The sequence below is a fragment of the Mauremys reevesii genome, linkage group 11 (genome assembly GCF_016161935.1).
Source record: "Mauremys reevesii isolate NIE-2019 linkage group 11, ASM1616193v1, whole genome shotgun sequence".
NCBI classification, from domain to species: Eukaryota; Metazoa; Chordata; order Testudines; family Geoemydidae; genus Mauremys; species Mauremys reevesii.
This window is the reverse complement of record NC_052633.1, coordinates 13,905,425-13,927,319: the sequence shown is the minus strand read 5'-3', so window position 1 is coordinate 13,927,319 and position 21,895 is coordinate 13,905,425. Positions and strand designations below refer to the sequence as shown.

Genomic DNA, 21,895 nt, shown 5'->3' with positions numbered 1-21,895 from the left:
CAGCATTATCTCCTTCAAAAGTAAACACATTTGTTAGTCTGAGTGATTGGCTGAATAAGAAATAGGACTGAGTGGACTTGTAGGCTCTAAAGTTTTACAGTGGTTTATTTTTGAATGCAGTTTATTTTTTTACATAATTCAAATTTTTTAAGTTCAACTTTTATAATAAGGAGATTGCACTACAGCACTTGTATTAAGTGAATTGAAAAATACTATTTCTTTTGTTATTTACAGTGCAAATATTTGTAATAAAAATAAATATAAAGTGAGCACTGTACACTTTGTATTCTGTGTTGTAACTGAAATCAATATATTTGAAAATGTAGAAGACATCCACAAATATTTAAATAAATGGTTTTCTGTTATTGTTTAACAGGGTGTTTAATTCCATTTTTTTTAATCGCTTGACAGCCCTACTGGTCTCTCTGAGCCCAGTGCTTTAACCACGAATCACTCTCTAGAGGAGCTGGTTGTATGGTCCACTGAACAAAGAACTGGAAGGAGGATACTGGGGTCTATGCCTGCCTCCTCTATCGACTCTCTGTGCGACCATGTTTAAATCACTGAAACTCACCACTATCTCAGCGTCCCTATCTGGAAAATGCTAGATTAGCATTATCTCCACTTAAGTCTCCTCTGTACTATAAACATTTCCACAGTCTAACCCCGTATGGCTGTTTTATTAAAAACACAGCTATATGACTGATTAAAAGCTGCCCCGACTGAGTGACAAAGGGCCTCAGAATGTGGAGAAACAAAGATTCTAATTAGCACGGAGCAGGACACAGAAGAGTTCCTGAGCGAGCACTAAACCAAGAGTAGGACTGTGTGAAATTAGTACAAAATGTCAACCCCGGGATGTAAGCAATACTGAGGGTCACAGCTGAAAGGAGGAAAGGTTAATGGCTCATGGTGCTTGGAGGGAAGAGGAGGTTAAGTCACTCTCACACAACAGCACAAAGGATTTTCGATTTCCACCAGAAACCCATTAGGAACAAAATGTTGGCAGGCTAGAGGGTTGGGAGATATTGCACACCTCTTCTGGAGTAATGCAACATGGTTAGCGAGTTCTCTCCTGGGGTCAGAGCCTGTCGCCCTCAGGCCTTGGTTACCATGTGTTACCTGACCTACAAGGTCTCAGCAGCGCTCTATGAGAAACAGTGTTTCACAGTAAAACACAAAGCACATCAGATGCAGAGAGGGCAGGGTGACCAAGAGGTCAATGGAGCTGTTTGCAAGGGTAGTGGACTGTAAATGGAATTGCTTGGAGGTTAACTATAGAAAAAAAACAACCCATCATTGATGGGAGACATCAGCAGTGAGAAATGTCAGAAGTATCCAGTTCATTCAAGTCCAAAACCAGCTGGATAAAATCCACTTCTTGAATGGATTTTGTCTTTCATCCTGAAGGATCCCAATGCATCTTATTAGATTATGCACTTAAGAGTGGCATTAAGCCACAGCCCTGGATAGGGGGTGGTACACACCTCACTGGGAAGTAGGCACAACAGACCTGAATCTCCACTGCCTTGCACCTAGTGTGTCAGTTACACTCTGGTGTGAGTGAGTGGAGAACCCCACACAAGGTGCAAGGCAGTGACGATTCAGGGCATTGTCTCCAGGGAACAGGGGCCAGGGTAGCTCATGGTGCACCTCTGGAGAGGGTGCAATGTGCGATATTCCATTGTAGTCAAGGATTGAAGAGATCAGGTACATGTAGGATATAGAGGTGAAATATCAGTATTAATTAATGTTATAACAGAGGGCCAAGAGGCCTTAGTCTGTAAGATAGTTAGCTTAGCCGAACAAGGCCTCAGGCCTAGATAGGCTGACATGAGCAGCTAACCAATGAGTGACTCTGTGGCACAATCTGAAACAGTTACAGTAATAGATGTGTATTTAGGAAATGTATATTGCAGTGGACCAGCTCAAGCTGGTTAGAAGGGTTTGGGGATTTTTGCAGACCTAGGATGTCAGCAGATGTGGTAACCACAAGTTGTTATGGTGACTGAGGGCCCTCAATGTTAACGAGTATGTTGGGAACTAACAAGTTAGCCTGTGAAAAACAGGGCATCTCAAATGTAATGGAGTGTGGAAGCACCAAAGGAAAAGGGGTTGAAACCTTCGTAAATTCGTCTCAACCCCAGTGGGTGTCAGTGTAACTCATTATAAAAGTCATAAACTGGGCTGTGTGACACGGGAGAGGATGATGATGATGCTGAGGAAGATAATGACTCCCATTCCGGAATTGTGAGTGATGACAATCATAGGGCCAGACACTTTGTACTACCTCCCTGGCTGCTGTTGTATTTCACTGTTTGCAGGATTGTTTATCAGCTCACTGGATTTGTTAATAAAGGGACTCGTGATAAACAGCAATTCTTTCTTGTGTGTTCCTTGACTCGCTCATTCTAATAATATTGGTAACAATCTTCCTGATGCTGTAGCCACTCACGAGACTAAACACATATCGACCACTGCAGGCTCAGAGATTAATCAATAATCAATATAAAATCTATCAGGCTACACCTTGTTTCAAAGCAACTAATCCCCACTCTCAACTCTTCTTTCCCCCTGTCAGGAGGCTACAGTCACTAATCTCAAACAGTCCAATCAGATAATTTATACAAGGTTTTTCACTGGCACTTCTCTTGAGCCCTGATTCATCAAAGCACTTAAAGACATGTTTAAAGTTAGGCACACACTCAAGTACTTTGCTGAATGAGCGTGCAGATGAGCAAAGCTCCTTTTCACCTCCCCTGGACACCTGTGAACTCACAATCCAGCTCTACATATTGGGCCATGGAATTTAGCTGCTGTTCAGCAGTACCAGTCACATAATGTAAGTTCTTTAGAAGCTCAGGAAAGTCCACAATAACTTCTCCAATGAAAAACACAGAAGTAATTTAGGTACAGTAGGAACATGTAATTATGCACGCTGGAATTGGGTGCGTGCGTGTGTGTGTGTGTGTGTGTTTCAGCCAAAAATTTGTGATTAGCTCAGTCAGATCTTTCACCGCAAAATGCTAGAGGTTTACCTGTTTTGGGTTTGTCTCGCATTGGAGTCATGTACCCATCTTCATCCAGCTCACCCCGTTGGCCCCGCTCTGGTACAAACACCGTTGGGTCAGCGCTGTACCGCTGAGTGCTGCTGTCCTCTTGTGCAAGGGCAGCCACCTGCTTCCGTAGCGTACCATTACAGCAAGTGTCGTCAAAGATCTCTGCCGTGGCCCCCTGGATGGCTGGCGCCTCTGGAGTGATGCAGCTGACAGCTCTGTATGGCGCAGGCACTCCTTGTTCTGTAGCAAAGCCGCCGCCTCTGTACACAAACTGGTTCTGTGAGAAAGACAAAGTGGTGCAAGAGAGAAGGACAAAATAAAGCAACTGACTAAACACAGATGTGGAAGCGCCTTTGGTTTCACATCAATGTTGGCTCAATGCTTCATTTTATCGAATGGTCAAAGCCTTGTCTAGGCCTGGGAGGCTTGCCACCATTACAACCTCTGGTGAAGATACACAAAGCCTCTGTTTGCACTGGTGGTGCGTACCTGGGTTTTGGCCGGATGGGAACTCCAGCAGAGACAATAATTGTTTTGCCTGTTTACATGGATGTGACTACACAAATTGCTGGCCACCAACAGCTGGTAGTAGGGCAAGTCCCCAGTCTATGCAAGGCCTAATACTGAGATATACAGTAGCAGGGACCATAATGTGTAGGTCTCCCTAACTATTCGGCTGGCGAGAACAAATACTCTCCTAACAACAAACCTTAAACCTGAGCTGGTGGAAACCTTCCTCCAGAGAGGAGAGAAAAAGCCTCCATCTCTGAACTGTCTTTATTCAGAGCGGGCTGGTTTTGGTGTAAACAGTCAAAGAGCAGCCATGTAAACTATACACTGTTCCCACTGGGAACTGAATTTTAGTGTGGTAAGATGCTTTCCCATTGGTGCATCAACTCATTGCTTTGGCTCAACCTAATAACTGCTCGTCGGGATGAGCACATCACTTTCAGAATCATGACAGAACAGACAATCATCAAAGCACTTTACCTAGATCCTTTTTAAGACGTATGCTCACCCATTTGGGATGCATAATACCATAGAACTCTGGGCTTCCTGACGAATCCAGATTAGAGAGACCTTGTAGGTTTGCCCAACCTATGTATTAATTCTAGTCAGTGTTGGCACTGGAGTAAATTGAGGAATTTATGAAGAGAATAGGGGAGGAAACAGAAGGTTTAAAAAGACGAAAAAAACCTAAAGGATGAAGGTTGATAGTGAAATACTTACTCCTGACATAGGGGCGTAGGCAGGAGGAGGGCTGTGTCCAAGTTCACTCTAATAGGAAAGAAAAATGGAATGATGGATATAAGAAGAAGTCACATGAGCTGTATGAACTAATGGGGAAAAACATGCACAACAGTGAGGTTTACTGAAGAGGGGTCAATTCCCGCCATTCCTACTCAAGCAAGCCTTCCAATGAAGTCAGCAAGCCTTCAGTGTTAATGGGAGGATTACCTGAGTAGGGCCTGCAGGATCTGTCCCTAGTTGATTAAGAATGGGTGCTGCACTTGCTGAAAGATGAGTGTGTCTTGCCAATATCATTGGTTTAGTTTTTGAAAGGACAGATTGTACAGAGACACTGATGTACGCAGGCAGAAGGCAGGCTCATCTCAGAGACACTGCAGAGCAGGGAAGAGTGTGGGGTGCCATCAGTTCTAATCAGCCTGCTCTATACAGAGAAGGTTTCCTTTTCTACCATTATCAACCAGCAAGGACAGGGAAAAAAACTATGGGAACTCTGAACGCAGGCAGCGGGTGAGCTAAGGTGGCTTTCAACCACCGTTGTGCCCTCACAATCCTGAGCTGCTCCAGGAGATGGAGAGGCCCTTGGCCTCTTTTACATAGCCCTGGGGGCCTCTCTAAGTTCTGGAAGCCTCTCTGGGGCGTCCGATGGGCCCTGGCATTGCCTGCAACCTCGGTAGAGCTGCATGCTGGGGCCCTGTTCCAGATGTGGCCCCTGCTCCTGACTCACCTCCTCTTCCCCAAACCCTACCCCCAGCATACCTCATATGGCAGGGCTTTCAAGGGACTGCTTGAAGGGCAGTGCCATCTTCTATAGCGCCTATGCAATGGGAATTGGTATAGGGCCTCTTTACACTGCTAGGCTTCTTTTAACTGCTGTAATAGGCCAGCACAGCAGGGAGGCTCTCACACCAGGTCTGCGCACACTAGAAGCTGGTCAAAACTAATATTTTTTGCCATGAACATTTTTGAAAATTTTATTTTAATTTGATTTTTTTTAAAATTGTTATTGATAAAAAATTAATTGAATTTAGTTGAAATATTTTATTTAGTTTCAGTGAGGAAAAAATTCCACTTTTTCTTACTTTTAAAAAATGTAGCTCATTTTTTTGACTGGAAAAAAGCGGGGCAGGGGGAAAATGTGAGAAAGTGTGTGTGAGGGGGGATTTGCATCCAAAAAGTGCATGCAGCTTTAACGTACACCAATCTCAAAGACAGTCCCCCCTTTTTCCCCTAGTCAGTGGGGTGAGTGAGTAGGAGTATGGAGGGACAGCAACAGGCTGGAGGCAGAAGCAGAAATGGACTATAACCACTAGAACACACTCCTCTAGAGAACCTGGAATCCTGATTCTACATTCCTCTCATGTCAGCAAACAGTGCAGGCTTAATTCCCCCCAACACGTGTGTATGCATCACGATATTGTCTTTAATTCTGTAGTGAAAGAGACTGTCCAGGAAGGGAGAGGTGTTATCCCTTAACAGTGCCGTGCAGTGGAATAAAACCATCAACAGCTTGTGAGAATTGACGGGCTAAATTAAGACCAAAAAGATAGAACTGAAAAGGCTTGTCTGCAAAACCGAAATAACTGCTGGTATGAGGGCTGGACAATGACAAGCAAACATCAATACCTTTCAGGCCCATCGAACAAAGCAAGTATTCAGGAGGCAGGCCCGACAGGATAGCCTTCTGTCTGCAATCTGCCTCAGGAAATGAGGTTTATGACTGAGAAGCCTCCAAAACGAGCTATGAATCTCCACTTTGGGGGAATCAGGAAACAATACTAAGAACAGCATAGCTGTTAGAGGCTTTTGCAGTAATTTCCTTGATGAGCTCCTGGAGCTGACCTTCCAGAGCTGAAGCCTGGATCATCACACTGAGCAGAGGGTTGGCCCCTGAATCCAGAGAAGGGACTGGAGAAGTCCCAACGTATGCCCTTGGGAGAACAATCTCAAGGCCAGTGTGTCCAAGGAGCTTTCAGCTCCTGCCTGCTCAAACTGTTGTCCCTCATGCCCCAATCACAGGGGAAGCTGCAGGCCTGGAAAGCTCTCTCCCCTTCAGGGCTGATTAGGCTAGACAGCTTGGGAGAAACCTTCTGAGAATGTTATCCTGATTTGGAGGGGGAACGGTTTAAGTTAGCATCCAGGGCCAAAATATGGCCTTTTGGAGCCAGGCAGGGGCATCTGAAGGCAAAATTTGGTCTTATAAGTGTGGTGGGTACCCTGGATCTTCAAACAACCCCAAAGGAATGAGGAAACACGGATGGAGAAGAAATAATCCCCAACTACAGTTCCTCTGGGAATAAAATAACAATGCTGGCTGAGTGTGGTAGAGCACAAGGCTCTGGTTGGAGGCTGGAAGTGCCTGGCTGTGTTCCTTAAGTCCTTGCCAAACAGCTTTCTACTTCTGAAGGGCAGAGCTGCTCTGGGAACAGAGTTGTCATTTCTGAGCCAGCTCTGGCTGCTGCCAGGTCTAGAATGGAGGATGACACAAGCTGCATGGAAGGCACCGTCCAAGGCAGGGGGATGAAGAGGACTTAGAGGAGACAGCAAGAAAATGCCTCAGTCCTGTCCCAGCTGTATACAAAAAAATCCTCTCCCTTGAGCAGCCTGAGCTGCAAAACAGTGTGAAATGCAACCTCCAGAGGCATGGCAGCTTCCATCACTCTTCCATAGTGTCTGACAGATGGCCCAACTTCTGGAGCCCATTAGGAAGGCTGATTTGGAGGAGAGTTTCAGGACTTTCACATTCACCTCTGGGGATATTTGCAATTTGGGATGACTCCTCTGAGAAAGGAGGGGGTGCACTATCAAGGACAGCTCTAGCTATTTTGCCTCCCCAAGCACGGCGGCACGCCGCGCGGAGCGCTCTGCTGGTCGCCGATCCCACAGCTCCGGTGGACCTCCCGTAGGCGTGCCTGCAGATGCTCCACCGAAGCTGTGGGACCAGCGGACCCTCCGCAGGCACGCCTGCGGGAGGTCCACCGGAGCCGCCTGCCGCCCTCCCGGCAACCGGCAGAGCACCCCCCGCAGCATGCCACCCCAAGCACGCGCTTGGCGTGCTGGGGCCTGGAGCCGCCCCATGCACTATATGCACTGTGTCTCTAGGGTTAGCAAGAGGCTTATGTACTTATCTGTTCGTCACGAAGGCATACAGGATAGATTTATAGAGGGAAGGAAGCTACCAATTTTGCAACTGCCTCCCTAAGCCTATCCCCGCCAAGAGAAAAGAGGAGCTGTTAGGGGAAGAGAAACCAGAAGACACTTTACAAGAGTGTGTTCATGGCAGCAGAGAGACATCGAGACCTGCAGTAGGCACTTGAATACCGTCTCTGAGTTGGGATCACTGCCAACCAATCTTCTGCAAGCTGTAGGGTCTTGGAAGTGAATTTGGGGCACTAGAGTGTATCCTTTTAAGCAGGGAAAAGATGTTGGATACAAGAGGTGGAGAGCTGCCCACTGAGATCTGAGCACTTCTGGCCTTGCCTGTTCCCCAGACATAATGCCATCCGTCAGGATTTTTTTCTTGGGGCTGGGCTCTGGTAACAAGACTGCACCTGAGAAGGAAAGATGCGCCCCAAGCTGCCAGCTGCTGATCAGAACTACTAGCAGTGGCTATCACTGCACCAGGGAAGAATCGGCGCACTGAAAGGCAAGATCCTGGGCTCAAAAGAAAACCCTCTTCCTCTAAAATGCTGCATTCAGGGAACATTCCTGGCCTACTCCAAAAAGATGGGGCAGAGGCAAGGACTGAAGGGAGACAAGCAGGAATCTGTGGAGAAGGCAGAGGCTTCAGGCAAAACTGATGATTGCAGACTGGTCCTTTGTGAATCGAGAACTAGGGAGTGATGATCTAAGAGGGGCACTCTTGGAAACAGAGAGGACCCTGAATCAGGGATGGGAGTTCGCTACCTATTGCTTAGTGCTCCGTTTTTGTCTTCATCTGTCCTCTGATCACTGGAATGGGTTACCTAGGGAGGTGGTGGAATCTCCATCCTTAGAGGTTTTTAAGGTCAGGCTTGATGAAGCCCTGGCTGGGATTATTTATTTGGTGTTGGTCCTGCTTTGAGCAGGGGGTTGGACTAGATGACCTCCTGAGGTCTCTTCCAACCCTGATATTCTATGATTCTATGATCATCTCAACTTCCTTCCTGCTGTCCAGGAGATTAGAAAAGTGTAAAAGAGTCAGATGCCAGAGGAATGCTGTGTATGAACCAACATGGGGGTCCTATGCCTCTAGGCTGCAGAAAGCAATAACAACAATGGAATTGAGTCAATAGGAGTCTGTCAGCTGGGAGAAACAGGACTTTTTGCTGCCTTACTTCTTTGCAACTGGAACAAATATATTCTTCAGTTTGAATGGAATCATATTTGTATAACCGGGAAGGAATACACAACAATACACCTTCTATTTTTGTTTGTTCTAAGATGACCCAACCATGGGTTTGCTTTGCTCCATTAACCATGAATCATGCAGTCATCCCTAAAAACTCTATGCTGTCTCCATATTTTCTTGGCTATTAGGCTTTCAATTAAATATACACTGCATGACCGTAACAAATTAAGTGACTCCCTTAGAATAACCATTACAAGACCCTCTTAGAATAACCCCATTCTAAGATATTGGGAGAGGACGTAACAACATGAATGCATTTATGGTAGCTTATACTCACAACCCTCTGGTCAGCAACCTGCACACTACACATGCTGCCAAGTAACATCACAGTAATGATGTTTTCCTCATGCATTTCCTTTATCTTGCCATAAATGCTAGCCATAGAATTCTCACCATAGACTACTAACCAAGGCTCTTTTCATATCTATTGTTGTCTGAGCAGTTTCTTTTTACATTCATTTTATTTTTTGCCATCATTAAAGCTCCACAGTCATTTTTCCAAAATAGGAGGCAAAGAGAACAGCTGTGGTGCAAATTAGTGGGTTGAAAATGCGATATAATTGTTGTTTAAATGTTGTTAAATTGCCTCCTAATTACAATGTGATGTCATAATTTTGTAGGCTTCAAAAACAACTTTTCGTACTTAAGAACCAAGCCAACTTTTATTTTATTGTGTCACTTTTAGTTGGCCAGCAAATTACATTTTTGGGGGCGGGTGTGTGTGGCATGGAATACTTTTTATATTTCCAATGGTGAAGTTTCAATAGCTGAAATTATAAATCTTTTTGGATTATAAATACTTTGTGGATTATGATGTTTTTTGGTTCGGTTTGTTCTTGCATTTTACACACTGACTCACTGGAAAGAAAAGTTTTAGTATAAGTAGGGTCTGAATGATAGAAAATAAACAGAACTCTATACTGTGCCTTTTCCCTCACATACAGGGCCTAGGTTGCTGAAAGAAACTAGTGGTTTTTGCTTTGCTGCAGGCTGGGTGCTCAACTTGAGATTCCTCTTGAGGAAGTCTGATTATCAGAGGGCACATGCTCAGCACTTTCTGAAAAATCAGCCAATTTTATTTAAAGTATCTCAAGATGGGTACTGAAAAACTCAGTGATCACTTTTGAACATGTAGGCAGGACATCTATGTTAGATACAGCCCCCTAAAATTAAACCCTGATTATAGGCTATCGGGAACCCAGCATTTCTAACGGTCCATCAGCATCCCTCACAAGGAACGTGTAAGATTCCATTTTTTTGGCCTGTGACTCCATTTCAAGCACAAGGCAAAGTACAACAGGCAAAACATTAAAACAGGCAAAAACGTTCCCTTCCAGGGGGCCCTGTGGTATTAAATGCCAAAGCCATAGGAGCTATTATAACTTCTAACATGCGTGTAAAATGAGCCTCAATAAAACAAAGTTAAATAAGACCTTTGTGGGTATTGCTTTGTGTTATTGCTCTCTGTCTGCTAATCTGTTTTCCATTTCCAGGCCTATGCAGTCTCTCTCGGTCAATAGCTCCTCTCTTCATAGCAAGGGCAAAATGTTGTGGTGGTGGCGCGTTAAAATGTAATGAAAACAAAGATAAACCAGCCGCTCCATACTGGACTTTACACAGCCATTGGAATAGCATCTCTTCTGCGTCTCCTTTCAATTTTATGCTGATGGGATCTTGCCCACATCATCGTTCCAAGCTGTGTTTCTCACACTCCATTTCCAGTAGCCCTTTCTGCAGTGCTTATAGGACCCTGATCATAGCATCTTCCCCATGTCCCCCACCTTGACCAGGTTGATTGGATGCACAGTCTTCTCCAGAGCTGCACTCAGCGTCTTTCAGGTGGCAGGAAGTGCTGAGAATCAGTGAGTCCTGACACTACCAGATGGGACGTGGGGTGCTCACCCCTGCACCCGCATCCCTTTCATCCCCGGTGAGGGTCAAACATCCCCAAGTCTGGTTCTTTCCCACAGCAGCACTGAGTGCCGCTGTGATGCTGGTTTTCACTGTTGTCAGGCAGGAAACACAAACATTCGATAGGGAAGTTTACAAAACTGGAGCCACTTCTTGTTATAAATCAACCCTAAATTCACATTATCCAGGGTGTTTGCCTTACGACAGGGCAGAGTCTGCCAAGCTCAAGCTGAGCTGCACCTAACTCTGCAAATAGCCCCCCTGACTACAGGAGAGACGCACATGCTGGGTGTGCTTGAGCTAGCACACTCAAACTACCAGCGAGACCATGGCAGCATGGGCAATGGCAGGGTAGCCACCTGCGTACAGACCCAGGGGGGGTCAGGCAGGCTTGTACTCGGGCAGAATACTTGTGTTAGTCAGCAGATGTGGGACTAAATTTGACTCTAATACGTTCTTTTAACTGCTTCATTGCTGGACCTCCACTCCAGTATTTGGGCTGCCATGTGGTTCTACTGAATTCATAGGATCATTCCAAAGAACGCTCAGATGTATATTGTCCAGTGGTCAGGATTAGAGGTGCATTTTGCCTGACATACTTGGCAATTTATGTAGCAGAGAAGAGCTGTCACATTGGGAGTTAAACCCCCGCTGAAATCTCTGGTAGGACTGCTGGATAAGTGCTCTCAGGCATCAGGGTTTATGCCCTATCAAAATGACTCACTGATGGAGCTGGTCAAAAAAGGTTTGTTGTGCAACATTTTTGGACTAAAAAGGGCTCTTTCGACCAAAGTGAAAATTTTCATTTTGGTTGAAATGTTCTGTTTTTTAACCCCAAAAATGGAAATTGAAAACCAAAAAAGGGAAAATCTCCACAGCTTGATTCTGTTTATGGTTTAAAAATGAGTTTGGGGTCTATTTTTTTCATCAAAAATTTTTTTCAGAGGAAATTATGAATTTTTTAAAGGACATTGTTTAACAGCTCTACTACGTGGTACTCAGAAAAGAAGCCAACTGAGCTTACCCGGTGCCAGGCTCTTGGAGTTTGCTTTAGTAAAAATGGAGCAATAACCTCAGGATTTGTCTCATAAATCTTTCTCTCGCTCTCACATACAAATCTCCCTGCCCCACTTCACTAAGCCCTGTTGCACCTTGGATAGTTAGTTACACCTGTACAAAGTGAGTGCAAAGTAGGAGTAAAATACTCCCAACAATGACAACGTCACGCCTATTTTGCACAGGAGTAAAATGACTGCACCACAATGCCCAGTTTATGATATCTCTTACACATGCATTTCAGACCTCACACATGCTCTGCCTACCTCTCTTGTGGAATTCTATACCAGGGCTGTTTGTATCAGAATAGCTAATCACCAGAAACTGTCTTGATAGAAACCGAGTGAGCACCCAGCCTTAAGTCACCAAACTGCAGCCTCCTAAATGTACCTGACCGCACAGCTGCTGCTGTAAGATTTCAGCAGTCCGCCTGGAATAAGGACAGCTGGTTTATGCCAGTGGATCTGAATAATGTGCTTTGGATACTCTGGTAGTGCTGCAGACAGAACAAACAATGCATAGCTGTCCCGTCAGCCCAGAGCAAACACCAGTTACATTTCAAAGGAACAGGCTGGTATTTACAACTGATCCAAACTGAAATGGAATTGAAATTGGAAACAGCTCCCCTGGAGAACATCCACCTCTTCCCAGAAGATTCACGGCCTCCTTCTGACCACTGAGTGAACCGCTTACTCTGCTCTGGCTTTAGACTACCCACAACAAATATATCTGACCCTAAACTAAAAGGAGGAAGGGCAATTTTGTAAAACAAAATCAGTCTATATAATGATACATATAAATGAATCAATGTTTGTACAATGATATCTAGAGGCTTTGTAGACTAAGTCTCAGCTTTGAAACACCTAGATTCCCTGCAGCTATCTCAACAGGGTCGACTCGATTCAACTCACCAGTTCTTCCAAGCAAGATAAATTAGGTTCCATGCAGCTTGCTGTGCATGGGACTTGCAGAGGAGACCTTAAAAACCAAGGTCTTGTCTGCTCAATGGGGACATTAAAGAGTCCAGGGACTTTTTTGTAAGAGGGTGGCTTTGCCCTTCGCTTTAGCCAATCTGGAACAGCTCAAAGGAGTTGGAAAGCTGCCCTAATAGGACAGCAGTGGATTTCCCATGTAGGGGAAGTCCTGGCTCATAGAGAGCTGGTGCACCAAAAAACAGGAGAAGGAAGTCAGAACATCTGGTATTCCGGCAATCGCTGGCAGAGTCTGTGGCCTCTGAGGTTGAGCCAGTTTACGCCGGGGGCTAAAGTGGCCCCAGCCACATCCATGATCATACGTTTTAGAATGAGCTGCTCTCCACAGCCTTGCAGCTGGGGATCCAGGTACATTGCTATTGCCCAGCGCTATACCTTGTCTGTGAATAAAACAGAAGTGTTCTGCTGCACAGCATTAAATATCTGTTGAAAAGACATCAGTGGAAGGATTGGGAAAGGTGTGAAAAACAGGCTTAAACCTTCATAATAATGAATTGGCTTTCATGTGGACATATTGATACATGAGCGAGTATTTTTTTCATATAAAATTGACTTACTTTACATTAATGCAGTTTGGGCACCAAACAGGCTGGAAGGAAAGCCAACCGGCATGGGGGTGGGGAGGAAGGCTCCATATTCTTGTCCCTCTCTCTAATCCTTCTTTTCAATCCATTTCACTTTCCTCAGGATTGATTCCCTGTCATTCTTTCTCCAGTACCAGGGCCCTTGCATTGTACAACGAATGATACCCCTATAACACTTGGCATGTCCCAACAGTTTAGAGGAGAATACTTGCCAATGACAGGGTCAAGATGTTGACCTTGCTTTTATGCAGTGGTACCTGACTGAACCACAGAGTCTGAAAATCACCCCTTTGTACACGGCTGTTAAACTAGAACTCTGAACTTTAAAGCCCACAACTTTTGAAAAGCAGGGAAAATAAGAATAAAAACACAACATGCTTGTGATTTGTGATTGTGATCTGTTCCCGGCAGAAAAAGCATAATAGAAAGCTGATGAGGAGCACTCGTGGCAATACCCCCACTACATAACCAGCTTCCCCATTCTGTTTTATACAGTAATCAAAGGCTATTCTGAGCCTCTCAAAATGCCATCAACCCTCATTGAGAATGAAATAGAGCACATCTCCTCCGAAGCCTTTACAGGAGTAATCATTACAGCGTGCTGGCCTGAACAGGGAGCTCTAATAGATAAAGATGGTTCTTTTTTTTTTTTTTTTAAATCCTCCTAAAATCTGAATAGTAACTTGATGATAATCTCTCCATTTTGTTATGCAAAGTGAAAAGAAACCCATAATTGTGCACTCTTGGTCTCTTAATGCAAAGAAAGGCTTCTTGATGAGATGCTGGGATGATTTAGAACAGGGCTGGGAATTTGGTGGCAATAATACTTTAAAAGAAATAGCCATCCAACTGATTTGGATAAAGTAATCATTAGCATTCTAAATCTAAACCTCCTCTATGTCCCCTCCGCCCTACCCCACCCCATCTAGCTTTGCTTCTTTTTATAGCTCTGGTTTTTTTTTTTCGTTATCAGCATTTAACAACTAAGGAAGGCAGCATCTTTACATTGGCTACCAAGTCATTTTATACCAAATGGATATGGCCCATATGAAAAATATGTTTAGGGGGCATAATCCCTGGCCAGACTACATCTCCCATGATGCACCATAGTCGCCCCTCTTGATGGACTGCTGTGATGCATCATGGGCGTTCCATGGGCTCATGGGAAGGGTAGTCCAATTCAGAAACCCATAGAAGAGAATGGGGCAGAAGGTACTCAAACAACAACTCTTATTGAGGCACTTCAGTGGCTTTTCCTAATCACTTTTTTGGTTTTCACCTATAAACCAAAAACTTTTATGTTTTGGGGTATTCAGGGTTTTTTGGCCAAAAAAATGTGACCATTTTCAAAGAACGTGATACTTTTTTGGCAAAAAATTTCATTTAGTCAGAAGCAGTTCCAAGGGAAAAGTTTCGACCAGCCCTAATTGTTATTTCCTGACTCCGACTCCGTTGTCCTAGCTCTTGAACTCTGCAGAGTTGTCTATCCTGCTGTTTTCCACCTTGACCCTTCCTATAGTGCTTCAGTGCAACTGCTTCTCTCATCCTGAATGATGAACACACTGTGCCCAGGCCCCACTATTAACTTCCTGGGCCAGCTACAAACATCCCTTGGTACCACTAAGAGCTGTGTAAGGTGTCTGCAATGATGGGATGACGCTTGGCATGTCAGTGCACTTTAAAGTGTACGTGTTGTGGAGGCTCATATATTTTTGTAACCATCTACTTGGTTGCAGAGGAGTCACTTGCATTATAGGCTAAATTTTCAAGTGAATTTGGCACCCACAAGTCAGGAATAGGTTTTTAAAAGAGCTCAGCTCCCACTTAGGCACCAAAATAAGTGTTCACATTTCCAAAAACTCAGCATGTTGCATACTGAACTCTTTTGAAAATCTGGCCACATGTATCACAAGTCGTTCTTCTTGGTGCTGAACACTTTTTAAAAAAATTGGTACCTATTTAGGTGCCTAAATGGGATTCTTTCCCAACTCTGACACTCCCTGAGGGTTCTGTGCATTTGAAAATCTGGGGTCAGGTCTTTCTAGTCAGTCTCACCCACTCTTCCAGCTGTGCTTCCTGAATAAAAAAGATTTTTGGAAACTCACCAAGTGCCTCATCAGTGGAGTTTAGAAATATTTGGCAGTCACTCCCTTTATAGCCATGGACTTTTTTTTTTTTTTGAGAAAAGACGATGAACTGAATCAGCTGCAAGTTCTCTTGTTTGTTAACAGAGCCCACAGCTATTCATAGATGAGGCAGATGCTCCTGATTTTAAACCAGTGACAGTGAAGCTCAGTACATTTCCATTTCACATACTGATAGCTCTTGCAAAGTACAGCTGTGGTCCCCTGGACTGGTTACTGTCCTTTGGTGGGAGTGTGAACTCACGGTAATTCTAACTGGGGGAGGGTAATCCTGCTGCAAGGCAAGAGCACAGCTAGCTGATCCCAAATATATATTAAATTGGTAGCAAATGTGTGTCCAAACCCCAAACCCCAGAACAAATACCCTCCAAAACTAGAAAGGTTAATCTGGATCTAAATGTATGTCAGAGAAAAAACAAGAGGGACAAGATTAGCAGTTGTGATAAAGTTCCTCCTCTACCTTGGTGGGTCCTGCGCTTATTGGCAGATTTTGCTAGCTTCAGAGACCTTCCTGTGTTGGATCAGGAGTTGGGAGGTTTTGGGGGGAATCTGGGCCCACCCTCTACCCAGGTTCCAGCGCAGGGCCCTGTGGACTGCAGCTGTCTAGAATGCTTTCTGGAACAGCTCCACGACAGCTACAATTCCCTGGGCTACTTCCCCATGGTCTCCTTCCAACACCTTCTGTAATCTCACCACAGGACCTTCCTGCTGATGTCTGTTAATGCTTGTACTTCTCAGTTCTCCAGCAGCACGTCCTCTCACTCCCAGCTCCTTACGCACACCGCACTAACTGGAGTGAGAGCCTTTTTAAACCAGGTGTCCTGATTAGCCTTGATTAATTCTAGTAACTTCCCAATTGGCTACAGGTGTCCGAATTGGTCGGCCTGCCTTAATTAGTTCTAGAAAGTTCCTGAGTGTTCTGGAATAGTCCCTGTTATCTTACCCAGGGAAAAGGGACCTGCTTAACCTGGAGCTAATGTGTCTACCTTCGACCACTCTCTTGTAGCCATCTGGCCTGACCCTGTCACACAGTGTAGGGCAACTCTTGCAACATGACCTTCAACAGCTAGCTAGCATGGGGCACGCTAACAGCCAGCTTCTGATACCCTTACTCATGCTGTGCCTTTCTCTGTGAGCAGCACTGCTAATTTCAGTAGGACTGCTTATGCAGCAAGGGACTACTTGTCATAAGGCTATGGAATCTGGCACTAAAAATGTACCCTGCTATAGCTAAGTGTCGGCCCACATGTGTTTTGTTTGATCCCTACATATGAATTTCCCTCTTTTTCTTTTCTGTCACAAATTTAGCATATTTTAAAGAGACATTGTAAATTATCTCTCTTTTAAGATAGATCAGTAAACCTGAACTGTTTTAATCTAATTTATTTGACATCAGATTTGATGCTGTTTTATATTCTACTCATCCTACGCAATAAAATTAGACCAGTCAGTTTCACTTTCTGTTTATACCTAGGTTCGCTCTCTGGGTCTTAGGCATAAAAACTGCTTTATGATGTTGGCTTTCCAATACAGGGCTAGAAACAGATATATGACATTAGATATTTCCCAGGGACAAGGAGACAAAAACGACTGAAGCTAGCCTGATGACTAAAAACATTGATTAAATTCTAAAACCCATCCAAAACTTCTTAAGGGAGATGAAAAGCAGAAAGAGTAGAGGACTTGGAATAAAAACAAAACAAAACAAAACCCTCTTTAAAAAGCAGGAAATGGTACCAAAACTAACTGCCAATACCTAACAGCAGATTCTGGGTCCGGTTCTGTTCAATGTCTTCATCAATGATTTAGATAATGGCAAAGAGAGTACACTTATAAAGTTTGTGAACAATACCAAGCTGGGAGGGTTTGCAAGTGCTTTGGAGGATAGGATTAAAATTCAAAATGATCTGGACAAACTGAAGAAATGGTCTGAAGTAAATAGGATGAAATTCAATAAGGACACATGTCAAGTACTCCATTTAGGAAGGAACAATCAGTTGCACATGTACAAAATGGGAGAAAGGAGTACTGCAGAAAGGTATGTGAGAGTCATAGTGGACCACAAGCTAAATATGAGTCAACAGTGTAACTCTGTTGCAAAAAAAGCGAACATCATTCTGGGATATATAAGCAGGAGTGTTGAAAGCAAGACACGAAAAGTAATTCTTCCGCTCTACTCCACGCTGATTAGGCCTTAACTGGAATATTGAGTCCGGTTCTGGGTGCCACATTTCAGGAAAGATGTGGACAAACTGGAGAAAGTCCAGAAAAGAGCAACAAAAATGATTAAAGGCCTAGAAAACATGACCTGTGAGGGAAGATTGAAAAAATGGGGTTTGTTTCATCTGGAAAAGAGAAAACTGAGGGGTCATGATAACAGTTTTCAAATACATAAAAGGTTGTTACAAGGGGGAGGGAGAAGAATTGTTCTTAACCTCTGATAATAGGACAAGAAGCAATGGACTTAAATTGCAGCAAGGGAGGTTTAGGTTGGACATTAGGAAAAACTTCCTGTCAGGATGGTTAAGCACTAGAATAAATTGCCCAGGGAGGCTGTGGAATCTCCATCATTGGAGATTTTTAAGAGCAGGTTAGACAAACACCTGTCAGGAATGGTCTATAATACTTAGTCTTGCCTTAGTGCAGGGGACTAGATTAGATGACCTCTCAAGGTTCCTTCCAGTCCTATGATTCTTGGCTAAACAACTGATCTACAGATTTGACTTTATCATTGTACCAAATACTAAAACCACTAATTAGGCACAGAGTAGGGAAATATCTGGAACATTATGGTGTGCTGAAAGACATTCAGGATGAATTAATAAAATGGGTGATTATTCTTAACCAAGTGTTTTGAAGAAACAAGAGAGCTAATGGAGGGACACTGTCAACACAATTTTCCTGAATTTTAAGAATGCCTTTGATACAGTATCCTATTAATCTACAAGTTCCTCTGTTATGGTATTGGAGATGAACTACAGCACTTGAATGCATAAGGAAATGACACAAACTAGTGGCAAGACATGGAATATTAGGATACGTTTTGATCACCTATTTTGATTCCCAGGACTTAGGAATGAATGAAATTGTATGCAAAGTTAAAACAGTTAAGTTCTTGGTTGCATATATAAAAGCATGAAGTCTTGTTTGAATCAGAGAGCTCCTGTCTTGCAGTGGAAATGGGGTTAGCAGAGGGAGAAGTCACATTTGGTGAAAACATTGACAGTTCTGGTCCCTTTATTACGAAGAAGGTATTGAAGAAATACAGAAGGCAGCATATAGCAGAAGCCAACCAGAACAAAAAGGCAACATTAAATGCAGGTTTTATCTGAACAGTATGTAACACATGGCTCCATTTTGCTCAGCAAACCTGCGCTCTGAGCAGAAGAGATTTCTGATAGTTGGCAGCTCTTTAAGCTAGCAGGAAGAGGCATAATGAGAGCCAATGGTTGGAAGCTAAAGCTAGACAAATTCAGACTAGAAATAAGGCCATCAAAGTTCATGGTGAGGATAGTTAATTATTGGAACAATTTATGTAGGGTTGTGGTGAACTCTCCATCACTTTCAATCTTGAAGTCGTGACTCGATAGCTTTTTAAAGAGGTGCTTTAGCTCAAACACAAGTGATGGGCTTGATGCAGAAGTTATGGGTGAGATTCTCTTGCCTGTGTTATCCGGGGGTTCACAGTAGATGATCACAATGGCCCCTTCTGGCCTTAAAATCTCTGACTACAGAGTCATATTGCTGACTGTTAGGACAAAGTACTTTTTTTCTGCTTCATAAATTCATAGAGTTAAGGCCAGAAGGGGTCTTGCAATCATCTTGTCTGACCTCCTACACAACACAGGCCATGGGACTTCCTTCTAATAATTCCTTTTGCCTCCTGTTGCAGAGCCGGCACAGGTCTGGTAGAAGCAGCTGGCTTCTCTTCTGGCTCATGCATCATCAGCAGAAATGTTTACTGAATTCCACTCATTGAAAATAGTAGGGATGGGTAAGTGTAACAGAAGGCCTCATCACAGCCATCCTATTATTAAAGCCCTCAATGCAAAGGGTGGGAGAAACAACTCCCTCCCTGCTTCCTCCTTGCAGTGGGGGCAGAGGGAAGTGATTGACTGCTAGCCTGTCCTATTGGCAAATTACAGCACCCTCTGCACCAACTTAGCTGGGGGAACTGGCATTGCATCTGTTTACTCCAGCATGCATTAATTTGCAGTCTAGAAAGTCCATGCCGGGGCATAAAGCAGATTCTTAACTCCCTGAAATTCCCCTGCACAATCTCCCCCCACAGTTGTCAGTCAAGCCCCCAAAAGAAAGAAATTCATAATAAAGGCTATAGGAGAATCTGATTAAAGGGTCTCTATTGTCCAACCCATAATTTGTGTATATTGGAAGGTTAGGGCCAAATCCTCTAAGCATTCTCCACTCTTTTTGTGAATTACTTCATTTTTGTGGAATCTTCTCACAACAATCAGACCACTTTTCAAGTGGGTTTTTTTTTTTAATTTCAAAGGCAATTTTGAAGTTTGTAGAATAGTTATATAGTCATTGCAATTACTATATGTCTATTTATGCAATTAACGTTACTGTAAAATAATGACATAATTTGAAGGCATAGTTATAATGTAAAAAAAATGCAGACAAGAAGTTTTCAATTTGGGAAATGTGCCACATGGCTGCAGTGTGTGGGTTTTAAATTCAGTGGGACAAATCCACCTTTTGTTTACCCTTTGCATCACCCTGCAGACTAGAGCGGGGTTGCAACAGTCAGTGGGGTTATGCCAGGGCACCGATCTGGCCTGTCATCTCAGCAGTTTTAAATTATTTTTTTCTCTTAATACCAAATCAACTACCTGTTAGAGGCACAAAGTGGCTGACCTGTAGGGAATTGATGTGGTGCTCTGTGTATTCGGAATGTCACATGAGTAATGGGTGCAGTAGGTCACTGCCACAGAAGAGGCCTGCTCCACTCCTGCTTTGAAGTCAGATTGACCGCAGTGGCCCTGCCCTCTAGGTTCCTATGTAGGTCACCTGTGTGGCTAAGGAGTTTAGTCAAGCCAGAGCTCTGGTGTGCTCCATGTGGCAGACATCTCAATCCTAAGAATTGTGCCCAACATCTCTAATGAAAGTTGCCATGTCCATATAAAATACTCTTAATAATCATTCTAATTCTTCTTTTCTTCGCTCCCTTTAAAGCCCACACGTTTATGTGTTTTTAAAAACAAATTAAGATGAGACTTTGCCCTATTTCACTCTGGAGTGACTTTTTATGGGCTAATTATAAATTGAGGTTCAGAAGTGAAATATCACCTGACTCTTACCTACACAAGTGGTATCAAGGGCTTCTATAATATACGGTGTACAGAACACAGTAACAAGGGTTGCATTCGCAGGAGCGACTGATCAGCATAAACAGTTAGCAGCAGTGGGAATTAGCCAAGGTAAAAGCATTGTGGTGTACAACTGCTAACACAAAAGAGACTTCCATCTGTTCGAACACTGTCCCTGTTCAGGCAGTACAGTACTTGTTAAAAAGCAGAGTCAATAATTGTATGGTTGGGAATGTAAGAGGTTTGCTAGTGCTAGCAACAAAAGTCTGGGCTTATAACCACTGCAGTGGATATGACTAGACTTTCACTAGCATGAAATTATTCACCCAAACAGAACACTCAGTACTGGAAACCCACCAGTTGTTAACCCCTTTGCTGATTTTGGAACTTTATGGTTTACAGGTGTTGATGAAAAGTCAAAATTTTCTGTGGGAAGCAGACAGACACTTTATGTGAAAAATGTAGGTTAGCTGAAATTCCAATTTTCTGGACAGACCAGCCCCTGTATTAACTTTTTCCCAGTGCCCCTTCCATGCTGGGGAACTCCCCTTTAAGGGGGAACTCTTCTCCAAGGGAGTCCGTGAGTTAGCCACAGAAAGAGGAGCTTTGGTAGCTTGGATCCAATAGTCAGGCTGCCAGGAAAACAGTGTGTGTGTGATGGTGGAGTAACAGGAGGCTTTGGCCTTGTGCCTCCAGCCTATCTCAACGGATCCCAGAGGATTAGGAAGGCAACACCTTGTTTAGTTCAGTGAGGGCATATCCCAGGGGTTCTCAAACTGGGGGTTGGGACCCCTCAGGGGGTGGTGAGGTTCCTACATGGGGGGTTGCGAGCTGTCACCCTCCACTCCAAACTCCGCTTTGCCTCCAGCATTTATAATGGTGTTAAATATATTTTAAAAGTGTTTTTAATTTATAAGGGGGGGGTCACTCTCAGACACTTGCTATGTGAAAGGGGTCACCAGTACAAAAGTTTGAGAGCCACTGGCATAGCTCATCCCACTGAGGTTTCATCTTTCCTACGGGATACAGCTTTATGTCACTACTGTATATTAAACTGGGGTTTTTTTGTATTTGTCTTATGTATATCCTCCTTCATTGGTGCCTAACCCTAGCATCACCTTGCCCGGATTTAGGATCATACAGCAGAAACGTCACAGCTTTCCTTAGCGAACAAGTGCTCT

General features: G+C 43.9%; 1 protein-coding gene across 11 annotated transcripts in view; it reads right to left on the bottom strand.

Moving 5' to 3' along the window:
* ERBB4 (erb-b2 receptor tyrosine kinase 4) overlaps positions 1-21,895 on the bottom strand; it is a 1,095,893-nt gene that overhangs the window by 9,681 nt on the left and 1,064,317 nt on the right. For 9 of the 11 annotated variants that reach the window (XM_039494132.1, XM_039494133.1, XM_039494137.1 and 6 more), the window contains 2 exons: positions 4,290-4,337; positions 3,039-3,336 (listed from right to left, as the gene is read on the bottom strand). In XM_039494132.1, the coding sequence (XP_039350066.1) occupies positions 3,039-3,336; positions 4,290-4,337 (346 nt within the window). The remainder of the gene's footprint in view (positions 1-3,038; positions 3,337-4,289; positions 4,338-21,895) is intronic. The other 2 variants (XM_039494131.1, XM_039494136.1) reach the window with 1 other exon arrangement.